Source organism: Mobula birostris, chromosome 9, assembly GCF_030028105.1.
Source record: "Mobula birostris isolate sMobBir1 chromosome 9, sMobBir1.hap1, whole genome shotgun sequence".
In the NCBI taxonomy this organism is placed as follows: Eukaryota; Metazoa; Chordata; class Chondrichthyes; order Myliobatiformes; family Myliobatidae; genus Mobula; species Mobula birostris.
The window spans coordinates 155,864,608-155,877,203 of record NC_092378.1 but is presented as its reverse complement, the minus strand read 5'-3'; the positions used below and the strand labels follow the sequence as shown (position 1 = coordinate 155,877,203).

At 45.3% G+C, this 12,596-nt stretch overlaps 2 protein-coding genes across 6 annotated transcripts in view; both read left to right on the top strand.

Moving 5' to 3' along the window:
* tedc1 (tubulin epsilon and delta complex 1) overlaps nt 1-4,649 on the top strand; it is a 41,924-nt gene extending 37,275 nt beyond the window's left edge. For all 3 annotated transcript variants that reach the window (XM_072269587.1, XM_072269586.1, XM_072269588.1), the window contains one exon: nt 3,665-4,649. In XM_072269587.1, the coding sequence (XP_072125688.1) occupies nt 3,665-4,030 (366 nt within the window). In that variant the 3' untranslated portion in view covers nt 4,031-4,649. The remainder of the gene's footprint in view (nt 1-3,664) is intronic.
* A 4,417-nt stretch (nt 4,650-9,066) lies between these two features.
* Nucleotides 9,067-12,596, top strand: part of c9h8orf33 (chromosome 9 C8orf33 homolog) — a 33,967-nt gene continuing 30,437 nt past the window's right edge. The window contains exon 1 of one of the 3 annotated variants that reach the window (XM_072269249.1): nt 9,067-9,186. The gene's annotated coding sequence lies outside the window, so the exon portion shown is untranslated. Of the gene's footprint in view, nt 9,187-9,291; nt 9,593-12,596 lie in introns of those variants that run through there. The other 2 variants (XM_072269251.1, XM_072269250.1) reach the window with 2 other exon arrangements.

The following is a 12,596-nucleotide window of genomic DNA, read 5'->3' as shown; positions in this document are numbered from 1 at the left end:
TCCCTCACACACTGTCTACTAGCTTTCTATATTTGTGAACTAACCTCCTCTCTCCTAGTCTTTTCAATTTGATTCCCACACCCCAACCATTCTAATTTAAAGTCACCTCAGTAGCCTTTGCAAATCTCCCCGCCAGGATATTTGTTCCCCTAGGATTCAAGTGCAACCTGTCCTTGTTGTACAGGTCACACCTGCACCAACAGAAGTCCCTATGATCCAGAAACTTGAATCCCTGCCCCCTGCTCCAATCCCTCAGCCAACGCATTTATCCTCCACCTCATTGCATTCCCACTCTCACTGTCACGTGGCACAGGCAGTAATCCCGAGATTACTACCTTTGCGGTCCTTTTTCTCAACTCCCTTCCTAACTCTCTATATTCTCCTTTCAGGACCTCTTCCCATTTCCTACCTATGTCATTGGTACCTATATGTACCACAACCTCTGGCTCCTCACCCTCCCACTTCAGGATATCTTGGACGCGATCAGAAACATCCCGAACCCTGGCACCAGGGAGGCATACTACTATCTGGGTCTCCAGACTGTGTCCACAGAATCGCCTGTCTGACCCCCTAACTATCGAGTCCCCTATTACTACTGCCCTCCTCTTCCTTTCCCTACCCTTCTGAGCTACAGGGCCAGACTCTGTGCCGGAGACACGGCCACTGTCGCTTCCCCCAGGTAAGCTGTCCCCTCCCAACAGTACTCAAACAGGAGTACTTATTGTCAAGGGGCACAGCCACTGGGGTACTCTCTATTACCTGACTCTTCCCCTTCCCCCTCCTAACCGTGACCCACTTGTCTGCCTCCCGTGGCCCCGGCGTGACCACCTGCCTGTAACTCCTCTCTATCAACTCCTCACTCTCCCTGACCAGACGAAGGTCATCGAGCTGCAGCTCCAGTTCCCTAACACGGTCCCTTAGGAGCTGCAGCTCAGCGCACCTGGTGCAGATGTGGACGTGCAGGAGGCTGGGAGACTCCAGGGCCTCCCACATCCGGCACCGAGAACAACAAGCTGCCCTCACACTCAGATTTCCCCCTCTCCTCAAATAACAGGAAAAATTGAAAACCAAACCTACTTTGCCTCGCCTGTTTCCGCCAGAGCCCTTAAGCCTTCACTGTGCTCCCGACTCACTCCACCGCTCGCAAAACGACGCTGCCCGCTGTATAAGGCTGTGTTCCTTTTAAATCTTCCGCTTTTCACTGCCCGATGTCACACGCCTGTGCAGTCAGGCCTCTCTTAACTCCGATGATAAGAAGAAAAAATCAAAATGGCTCCTACTGCACTCCTGCTCCGATTCTCAGACTTCCTTCTCCGAATCGTTTCCTGAGCATTCCGGGCATCAAAGAATATAGCAAGAAGGCAGGTATATGGAGTTCAGTGAGATAAAAAGTAGTGAAGTGGTGTTCATGGGTTCAATGTCCATTTAGAAATTGGATGGCAGAGGTGAAGAAGCTTCTGTACCTCCTTCCCGCAGGTAAAGAGGGCACGTCCTGGGTGGTGGGGATCCCTAATGATCAACGCTGTCTTCCTCAGGCACCACTATTTGAAGATGTCTTGGATACTGCAGAGGCTGGTACCCATGATAGAGTAGACCAATTTTACAAGTTTCTGGAACTTATTTCGATCTTGTGCAGTAGCCCCCACCCCCGGCCCCATCCCAGACGGTGGTGCAGCCAGTCAGAATGCTCTCCATGGTACATTTGTAGAAGTTTCCAAATGTTTTAGCTGACAAACCAAATCTCTTCAAACTCCTAGTGCCACTGTCTTACCTTCTTTATAGCTGCATCAATATGTTGTGTCCAGGTTAGGACCTCAGAGATATTGAGACCCAGGAACTTGAAATTGCCTACTCTCTCCACTTCTGATCCCTCTTTGGTCTTGCTGACATTGAGTGCAAGGTTATTGCTGTGACACCATTCAACAAGCTGGTATATCTCACTCCTGTATGCCCTTCTGTCACCATCTGACATTCTGCCAGCGATGGTTGTATCATCAGCAAATTTATAGATGCTGTTTGAGCTATGCCTAGCCACATAGTCATGAGACCTGGGTGTAACTTTATGTTTTGCAAGGTACTGCTGCTGAGAAACAACAAATTTCAGATTCTGATGTATTTATCACATTTACATCAAAACAGTGAAATGAGTTGTTTGTGTTAACAACCAACACAGCTTGAGAGGGAGGCACGGTAGCGTAGTGGTTAGCACAACGCTTTATAGTACAGGTGACCTGGGTTCAACACCTGCCCACTCTCTAAGGAGTTTGTACGTTCTTCCCGTGACTGCATGGGTTTCCTCTGGGTGCTCCTACAGTCCAAAGACGTACTGGTTGGTAGGTTAATTTGCCATTGTAAATTGTCCCGTGATTAGGCTAGGATTAAATTGGGGGATTGCTGGGCAGCATGGCCTTGAAATGCTAGAAAGGCCTGTTCCACACACTATCTCAGTAAACAAATAATAAATAAATGTGCTGGGGGCAGCCCGCAAATGTCACCACACATTCCAGTGCCAACGTAGCATTTCCACAGTGTTCAGCAGAACAACAGAAAAACAAACCCTTTAGCCTCCAGCCCCAGGATAGGCCACCTCCGGGCCTCCAGTCCTTGTCCCCGACTCTCAGAATTGCAGACATTACATCACAACATACATCAGTGACAACCCTGGTTGTGATTCTGAGTGAGAGACAAATGCAACCCTGACCCATTTCCAGCACAGAGAATACATCGCTGTATGTCAATGGCAAGACCAACATTTATAACCCTTTCCTCATTCCTCATTGCCCTGGAAGACAGACTCAAGTTGGAAAGGCCAGCCAGTGAAGACCTGCAGAGACAGTGGCTGCAACCAGCAATTTTGACCTAGTGATACATGCAGTGAACAGTTTGAAGCCAAGTTGCCTCCTGGACCTCACGCAGAGCAAAGTCCCAGATATGCTCTTCATTACATTGCTACTATTATAGTTATATAGCATAGAAACATGCCATTCTGTTCATCTGGTCTGTGGCCAATCAAGCTGGTCCCAACTGCCAGCATTTGGCCCATATTCTCAAGCTTTCCAATCCATGTACCTGTCCAACTGTAGGTAGGAAAGAATTTGTACCTACTTCAACTACTTTCTCTGTGCTGAACACAAGAGATCCTGCAGCTGCTGGAAATCCAGAGCAACAAATACAGAGTGCTGGAGGAACTCAGCAGGTCAGGCAGCATCTATGGAAGGGAATAAACAGTCGACGTTTTGGGCTGAGACACTTCATCAGGACTGGAAAGGAAGGGGAAGATGCCAAAATAAGAAAGTGAGGGGAGGGAAATGAGTACAAGCTGGAAGGAAACATTGACTGTTTATTCCTTTCCATTGATGCTGCCTGAGTAGCTGAGTTCCTCCGGCATTTTGTGTTACGTTCCTCGACACCAGAGGTTCCCAACCTGGGGACTACAGACCCCTTGGTTAACAGTAATGCCCCATGGCATAAAAAAGTTTGAGAACTGTGTGTTATTTCACTGACTCTGTTCACAGATGATATGGTGTTATGGTTAGTTCTTAATTAGAAAATAAAGTTAAAATTTTTTTTAAAAATCCATATAGGTAAAGTGTTTTGTTGGAGGGGGGGTGGGGGTGCAGTGTGATCAACCTGATCTATACTGTATCTGTCTGCCTTTTTGTAGACTGATGCCCAGGAGCGAAGGAGTCAATCTCCCACCAGGAGGCTTGAATCAGTTTTCCCGACGTGGAATGATACGGAAAAGAAGCTGGGAGAACTTCAAGCCAGAGTTAACCACCAGCAGAGACGACACGGCCATGCCAGGTTGGCACTGAGATCCCCTTTGCAGTTTCCTTCTGCAAAGCAAGACAGTGGGAGTCTGTCGGCTTCGGAGGTGATCATGCAGCTGAAAACTGAGGAGACTGCGTTAAGGAGAGAACTGCAGGAAATGCAGCAGCTTTGCAGAGAGTCTCTTGCAGAAGTTGTGGAGAGACAGGATGGTGTGATATGCCTACCTCCCATGCAGCGAGGAAGCACTGGTAATTTATAGGTTGCTGCTGGAAATGTCATTCTGATTGCTGCACTCACCCAGAGGGATTTATCATCTGCAATAGATTCAGAATTGGTGTGGTGAGATGTACTGGCCACTGACCTTGTCTGTGCTATGAAGATGAAGCAGGAAGATTACCTTGAATGTGGTTCCTTAGGCTGACAGTGCAGCGGTGTTAATGCCCGTGGGTCGATGGTCAGTCTGTCTCAGTTTCAGGGGTCTCTGGTGCATGGGAGATCTGGAAAAGCATTTGCCCTGACAGGACAAACTTCACTGTGGTTCAAGCACTTCAGAATCGCTCAGTTTTGCTCTGAATTTAACCTCTTATTCACAGTTGATATTGGGATCTTCCTACTGCGTGGAAGTCTGTCATTGGATTTGCCTCCTGTTTGCACTAGGACTGGAAGCAATCCATGCTCTCCACCTGCTCTGGCATTCAGAGCTTTTCTGTCTGCTGACTTCATTTAGCTGCCTTTGACCCTTCACCAACTCAGTACCCTAACCACAATCGGTCTTCTTTACTTAGGCACCTTTAACCACTGTTTAACATATTTAGCCAACATCAGGCAACATTCATTCACTGTGACCATAGTCAATAAAAATGTGTTATTTATAAATATGATACATTGTTGGAAACATTCATGTACAGTTTTTCTTCAGTCCTCAATTCAAATGTATGTGTCTCAAGTCAGGTAAACAGCACCTGTGTGAATAACTCAATGGAGAGGTCATCATGGACCTCTGAGGTTTGATTTTATCTGTTATTTTGTACTCATTAAGGCAGCATAGAACAGGCCCTTCCAGCCTTCAAGCTGCACTGCCCAACAACCCACTGATTTAACCCGTCTAATCCCAGGACAACTTACAATCACCAATTAACTTTCTAACCAGTATGTCTTGGGACTGTGGAAGGAAAGTGGAGCACCCAGACAAAACTTACACATTCCCAGCAACAGATACAGAATTCCGGTTCTGAGTATCTGTTGTTTTAATCATTCAGCGATTTTCAACGTCTTACCAGCCCAACGTAAATAACTCACTTTTTTCTTGTTTGTTTTCCATCCCAATTTTTGTTCTTCATTCCTCTCTTGCTCCCGCTTCCTTACCCTTTTCTTCTTAAGCCCAATCACCTGTACTGGGGTGGGGGAGAACCTTGCAGTCTCTGTCCTGATCCAGTCTTTCAAATTGTCCCCATCTTTGAGGACCCTTCCTCTCCCAGGGATGAAGTGTTTGGAGTTCCTGTTGGCGGTTTTGTAACTCTGGGTTTTTACAGGAGGGGGTTGCTTGTCCTATGCCCAACCCTCCTCCTTTCGCAGCCAGGTGTAGGATGGGCCAAGATGGAGTTGTTTTTTTAACCCTTTTACCTCTTGCTTTTATGGTCTGGAAGTTTGTGTTTGCTTTAGATGCTAGGTATTGTATTTTTTCTTAAGTGTCAGGGAAATAATTTTACTCTTCAATTTTTCAATAACCCTGACTGTGTGCAGGAGCTGAGCAACCTCATTCTTCTCACATTCGGCATTAACTAAATGTCAGTCAGGATAAAAAGCCAAAAGACCAGAAGATATAACAGCAGAATTAGGCCATTTGGCCCATTGAGTCTGCTCCATCATTTCATCATGGCTGATCCAATTTTCCTCTCAGCCCCAGTCTCCTGCCTTCTCCTCATATTCCTTCATGCCCTGAACAAGCTAAAACATCTTCATTGGAAAGAGAGGAGATAACCAGTGTAAAAAGATGACGGGAAGGAATGGAGCGAGGTGGTGGGTGGAACTAAGTCTTTGAAAGGATCTAAGTGGGCAAGACTATATAGCATTTGGAGTCAAATAGGGAGAAACAGGAGACTTACCATTTTGAAGGAAAACATTATTATTTAAATACAATGATCATAACAAAACTGGTTTGAGATGTGCAACTCCTGGGAGTGCACATCACACACAACCTCTCCCTGTCCCAGAACACATCCAACATAATCAGGAAAGTTCACCAATGCCTCTACTCTCTGATCAGGCTGAAGAGAGCTGGACTTTGCATATTTATACTCATGTCATTGTACATTGCACAGTAGAGGGACTGATTCTTTTTACATTATATTGTCACGTATCCTGTGACGGGAATAAAGAACCAGCAGATGTGGAAAACACTTTGGAGTCCAGTATTGCTATTAACTAATAATATTTATTAGTAACTACGCAATACAGTAATATAAATGTAGATAAATCAAACAAGTTAGCAATGATTATATATATAAGTAAGTATATCAGTAAGTGTGGAAATATATGTATGAAAAACCAAGCTTTAAGTCCAGGGGTAAAAAGATACAGTCTTACGATGATGAGTAAAGTTCAGTTCGTGGTATTGAGTTGTTTAGTGATGGCGAGAGAGAGAGGGAGAGATTTGAGTCTTCAGGTGAGCTGACACCATCAATCTTCTTGTTGTTCTCCGAAATCCTTTAAAGTCACCGACTGTGACCACAACGAAGGGAACCGGTTTTCTGTGGTGGAGCTAGCACCCAGGCGAGGGTGGACACATGGACAACTCCCCACCAGTCAACCCCTTATCTTTTCACTGCAAGAGCAGCTGATTGATCCGCCTGATCGATCCTCCAAAAAAAACCCACTTTTTCTGCAGGCACAACAATGCTCATTCAGTGTCCAGAACGTGTCTGAGGTCTATCATCTGACCTTCTATTTTATCTTCCCATGCTGAGCACCAACTGACACTCAAATAACTCCTCCTTCCTCTCTCCGTGTAAGGAAATCACAAGCAGGCGAATATCCTTGGGAAGTATCAACACACTGCTGGAAATCATAACATCAAGTGTCCATCAAATAACACCGCCTTCGGTCACCATAGCAACTTACAAGCTACTCGGTGCCATCTCTCTCTCCAACTCAGCAGAAATCCAAAAGTTACTTCCAGTGCCTTAAAGTGACAGTCCAACAGTTAGTCTTCGTCTCTCTCTCTCTCTCTCAAACAACATGTCGGTGTTAAATAACTCTCTCTCTCTTTTCAAAAGCACAGTTCATAGGGGTAATCGAACACAGTTCATAGGGGTAATTCAGGATCCCGTCACAATATGTCAATGATTTCGATGATGGAATTGATTGTTTTGTTGCAAAGTTTGCAGACGCTATGAAGATAGGTGGAGCGACAGGTAGTTTTGAGGAAGTAAAGAGGCTACAGAAGTTCTCAGACAGATTAGGAGAATGAGCAAAGAAATGGCAGATGGAATACAGTGTCAGGAAGTGTTGGTCAGGCACTTTGGTAGAAGGAATAAAGGAGTTGACTATTTTCTAAATGGAAAGAAAATTCAAAAACCTGAAGTGCAAAGGGACTTGGGAGTCCTTGTGCAGGATTCCTAAAGGTTAATTTGAAGGTTGAGTCTGTGGTGAGAAAGGTAAATGCAATGTTAGCATTCATTTCAAGAGGACTTGAATATAAAAACAAGGATGTAATGTTGAGGCTTTATAAAGCACTGCTGAGAGAGTTCAAAGGAGGTTCACGAAAGTGATTCCAGGATTGAATGGTTTGTCGTGCGAAGAGCATTTGATGGCTCTGGCCCTGTATTCACTAAAATTCAGAAGAATGAGCGGTGACCTCATTGAATGGTGAAAGGCCTTGATAGAGTGGATGTGGTTGTTTCCTATAATGGGAGAGTCTAAGACCAGAGAACACAGCCTCGGAATAGAGGGGATGTCCTTTTAGAATGGAGATAAGAGAGTGGTGAATCTGTGGAATTTGTTGCCACAGGCAGCTTCCATTTTTCATTGCACATTGGGTATTCGACAGTTTTTTCATATAAATGGGATTTGTTTTGAGGGTTCTTTGTTTCCGAGCTGCCTGTTAGGAGTCTAATCTCAAGGTTGTATAATGTATGCATACTTTGATAATAAAATGTACTTAGAACTTTGAACTATGGAGGCCATGTCTTATATTTTAAGTTGATAGATTCTTGATTGTTCAGGGCATGAAGGAATATGAGGAGAAGGCAGGAGACTGGGGCTGAGAGGAAAATTGGATCAGCCATGATGAAATGATGGAGCAGACTCAATGGGCCAAATGGCCTAATTCTGCTGTTATATCTTCTGGTCTTTTGGCTTTTTATCCTGACTGACATTTAGTTAATGCCGAATGTGAGAAGAATGAGGTTGCTCAGCTCCTGCACACAGTCAGGGTTATTGAAAAATTGAAGAGTAAAATTATTTCCCTGACACTTAAGAAAAAATACAATACCTAGCATCTAAAGCAAACACGAACTTCCAGACCATAAAAGCAAGAGGTAAAAGGGTTAAAAAACAACTCCATCTTGGCCCATCCTACACCTGGCTGCGAAAGGAGGAGGGTTGGGCATGGGACAAGCAACCCCCTCCTGTAAAAACCCAGAGTTACAAAACCGCCAACAGGAACTCCAAGCACTTCATCCCTGGGAGAGGAAGGGTCCTCAAAGATGGGGACAATTTGAAAGACTGGATCAGGACAGAGACTGCAAGGTTCTCCCCCACCCCAGTACAGGTGATTGGGCTTAAGAAGAAGAAAAGGGTAAGGAAGCGGGAGCAAGAGAGGAATGAAGAACAAAAATTGGGACGGAAAACAAACAAGAAAAAAGTGAGTTATTTACGTTGGGGTGGTAAGACGTTGAAAATCGCTGAATGATTAAAACAACAGATATTCAGAACTGGAATTCTGTATCTGTTGCTGGGAAGTGATGTTTTTTTTCTTGTTTCTGTTCTTATCTCGCCAAGTCTATTTTTTATTTCACACGTGGCCTGGAGCCGATGGTTCTTTTAAAAAAAAAACCGGATTCTGTAAATATTAATACAAGGTAGTGTAGATGGTGTAAATCTGGAGCAACATAAAATGCTGGAGGAGCTCGGCGGACCAACCAACATCCATTGTAGAAAAAAAAGACAATGAAAATTATTCCTTATGAAGGGTCTCGACTGGAAAAGTCCACTGTCTATTTCCCTCCATAGATGCTGCCTGATGTGCTGAGTTCCTCCGACACTGTGTTGTCTGAGGGACTTGTTTGTCTCCAGCTTAATGGCGGACGACGGAACTGTGGAGTCGACGTCACGAGAAAACGCTCTATACTGGCTTGGGAGACGGACGTGATTGGTGGACTATCTGTTTCCGGTGGCGTTGACCGGGAAGAGACGGTGAGTGATGGCGTGGGGGGATTGTGTCCGCTTCTCCCCAATGTTCTTCTTCCTGTCTCTAAAGCCGCCCGACTCTACCCTCGCCGGGGCCCATTACTTCCATTCCGACTGTTCGGGCCGGGGGCTGTGCGGTAACCAGCGGCCTGTACCCTCGGCCACATGGCCGGCCCGCCCGCCCCTCGCCCAGGTCTCTCGGCACTACACCCCTTCAAATCCCTGCGTTGTCTGCTCTGATGAACTAAATCAAAACTAAATGCGATGTTGCGGAGCCAGACCACAGATGCAGTCCCAACGAAGGAGCACCAGCGACTTTACTTTCTTAGAAAGTTCAACTCGTCGCCGAATACTTTGACGAACTTCTGTAGATGTACTGTTGAAAGTGTCCTGATGGTTGCATCACGGGCTGGTATGGCATTTAAACGCATAGGGATGTAAGAAGATGTGGAGTCACGGGCACATCCTTCCCCAGTATCTACGGGAGGCACCACTGTCCAGAGTCAGAATCGCGTTTAATATCACTGTTACATGTCGTGAGATGTGTTGTGCGGCAGCAGTATAGTACCATACATGATAATTACAGCTATAATTAGCTTATAATCATGAATGATTTGGATGATGGAATTGATGGCTTTGTTGCAAAGTTTGCAGACGATATGAAGATAGTTGGAGGGCAGGTAGTTCTGAGAAAGCTGAAAGGCTGCAGAAAGACTAAGGAGAATGGGCGAAGAAGTGACAGATGGAATACAGTGTCAGGAAGTCTATGGTCATGCACTTTGGTAGAAGAAATGAAAGGGTGGACTGTTTTCTAAATGGAGCAAAAATTCAAAAAAAAAACTGAGGCGCAAAGGAACTTGGGAGTTCTTGTGCCGGATTCCCTAAAGGTTAATTTGCAGGTTCAGTCTGTGGTGAGGGAGGCAAATGCGATGTTAGTATTTATTTCAAAAGGACTAGAATATAAAAGCAAAGATGTAATGTTTAAACTTTATTAAACACTGGTAAGGCCTCACTTGGAGAATTGTGAGCAGTTTTGGGCCCCTTATCTTAGAAAGGATGTGCTGAAACTGGAGAGGGTTCAAAGGAGGTTCACAAAAATGATTCCAGGATTGAACAGCTTGTCATATGAAGAGTGTTTGATGGCTCTGGGCCTGTATTCACTAGAATTCAGAAGAATGAGGGGAGACCTCATTGGAACCAATCGAATGGTGCAGCGCCTTGATACAGTGGATGTGGAGAGGATGTTTCCTATAGTGGGGGAGTCTAAGACCAGAGGACAACGTCTCAGAATAGAGGGGCGTCGTTTTAGAACGGAAATGAGGAATTTCTTTAGTCCGAGAGTGGTGAATCTGTGGAATTCTTTGCCACAGGCAGCTGTGGAGGCCAAGTCTTTATGTATAATTAAGGCAGAGGTTGCTAGGTTCCTGACTGGTCAGGTCATGAAGGGATATGGGGTGAAGACAGGAGATTTGGACTGAGGGGAAATTGGATCGGCCATGATGAAATTGCAGAGCAGACTTGACTGGCCAAATGGTCTAATTCTCCTATATCTTGGGGTCTCATGAATTACAATAAGAATTATATATATATAAAATGAAGTAAGTAGTGCAAAAAGAGAGCAAAAAAATATTGAGGTAGTGTTCATGGGATCATTGTCCACTCAGAAATCTGATAGCAGAGGGGGAAGATGTTCTTGAAACATTGAGTGTGTGCTTTCAGATTCCTGTACCTCCTCCCTGACAGTAGTAATGAGAGGAGGGCATCTTCTCAATGACAGTGAGGGTCTTTAATGATGGACGCTGCCCTCTGTAGGCATTGCCTTGAAAAGGTGGCCTCTATCTGGGGAGACTAGTTGCCCATGATGGAGCTGGCTGAATCTACGATCTCTGCAGCTTTTTCCGATCCTGTGCGGTGGCCCCTCCATACCAGATGGTGATGCAACCAGCCACAATGGTCTTCATGATACAACTGTAGAAATCTGCCTGAGTATTTGGTGACATACCAAATCTCCCCAAACTCCTAATGAAACGTAGCCGAGGTCGTGATTACTTCAATATGTTGGGCCCAAGAGTGATCATCAAAGATCCCCAAAATCCGGGCCGTGCTATCTTCTCACCAATCCCAAAATGATGACTGATCATTTTTCTCCAGAGGTGCTGCCTGGCCCATTTGTGTATTGTATCTCACAGCTACCATCGGGCAGGAGGTTCAGAAGTCTAAAGTTCCACACCACCAGGTACAGGAACAGCTACTTCCCGTCAGCCACTGATTGTTGAGCCTTCTGGCATAACTCTAACTGCTATGTTTTGTAGCTTCAAAGCATCAAACTAATTCCAAGGAAAACCAGAGAGGCTAGTCTTCAGTTTGTTCTTTAGAACTTCACGTATTATTGCACATTTTAAAGTTAAACTCTGTCCCAAGCCTTGTGGCCCATCGGGCCGGTTTCTGTGGCGTGAAGCGACTGAGAGTGCGAGACTCCCCCCCCCCCCCCCCCCCTCGGATAGGACGGCAGTCTTTCGTCAAGTTAACCCCCAGCATTTTTGCTGGTACCCATTCTCAGCTGGGTAGACTGGAGCATCATGTGGTTAAGTGCCTTGCTCAAGGGCACAACACACTGCATTGGCCGAGACTCGAACCCGCGACCTTCAGATCGTGAGCCCAACGCCCTAACCACTTGTCCACGCACCATAATTTATTATGGTTATTACATATAACCATAATAAATTATATAAACAACAAAGAAAGCTTAAACAATATATTCATAAGATTACTTGAATATTACAATTCAACAACACTGACCACTTTGATCTCTTTGCACTAAAATGAACTTTTTTTTGTTCTAATTGTGCTCTTGTAAAAAGTAGATATAATTTAAGTTTGTATGTTTTTTTTCTTGTGAATCCTGTTTCTATGACGCTGTAAATTTTCCATTGCACCTGTGAAGACATGCACCACTCACACCCCTCTACACTGGCAGTACAGCAGATTCAAACTCCCACTGTCACCCCTCTTTACACTGGCAGTACAGTAGTTTCAAACTTCTGCACAGCCTCTCGTGGCTCCAGAACACACCTTACACAATCAGGAAAGCTCACCTACACCTCTCCTTTCTGAGGAGGCTGCAGAGAGCTGGGCGATGCTTGATAATACTCACATCACTCTACAGATGTGCAGTAGAGAGCATCGTAACAAGCAGCATCGCAGCGTGGTACGGAAACTGCACTGTGGTGGACAGGAAGGCTCTACAATGGGTAGTCAAAACTGCCCAACGCACCGACTGCACCAGCCTACCCGCCGTCAAGGACATGTATACAGAAAGGTGCCAGTAACATTATGAAGGATCCCACCCACCCTGCTCATGGACTGTTTGTCCCACTCCCATCATGGAGAAGGTGACGTAACATCCACACTGGGAC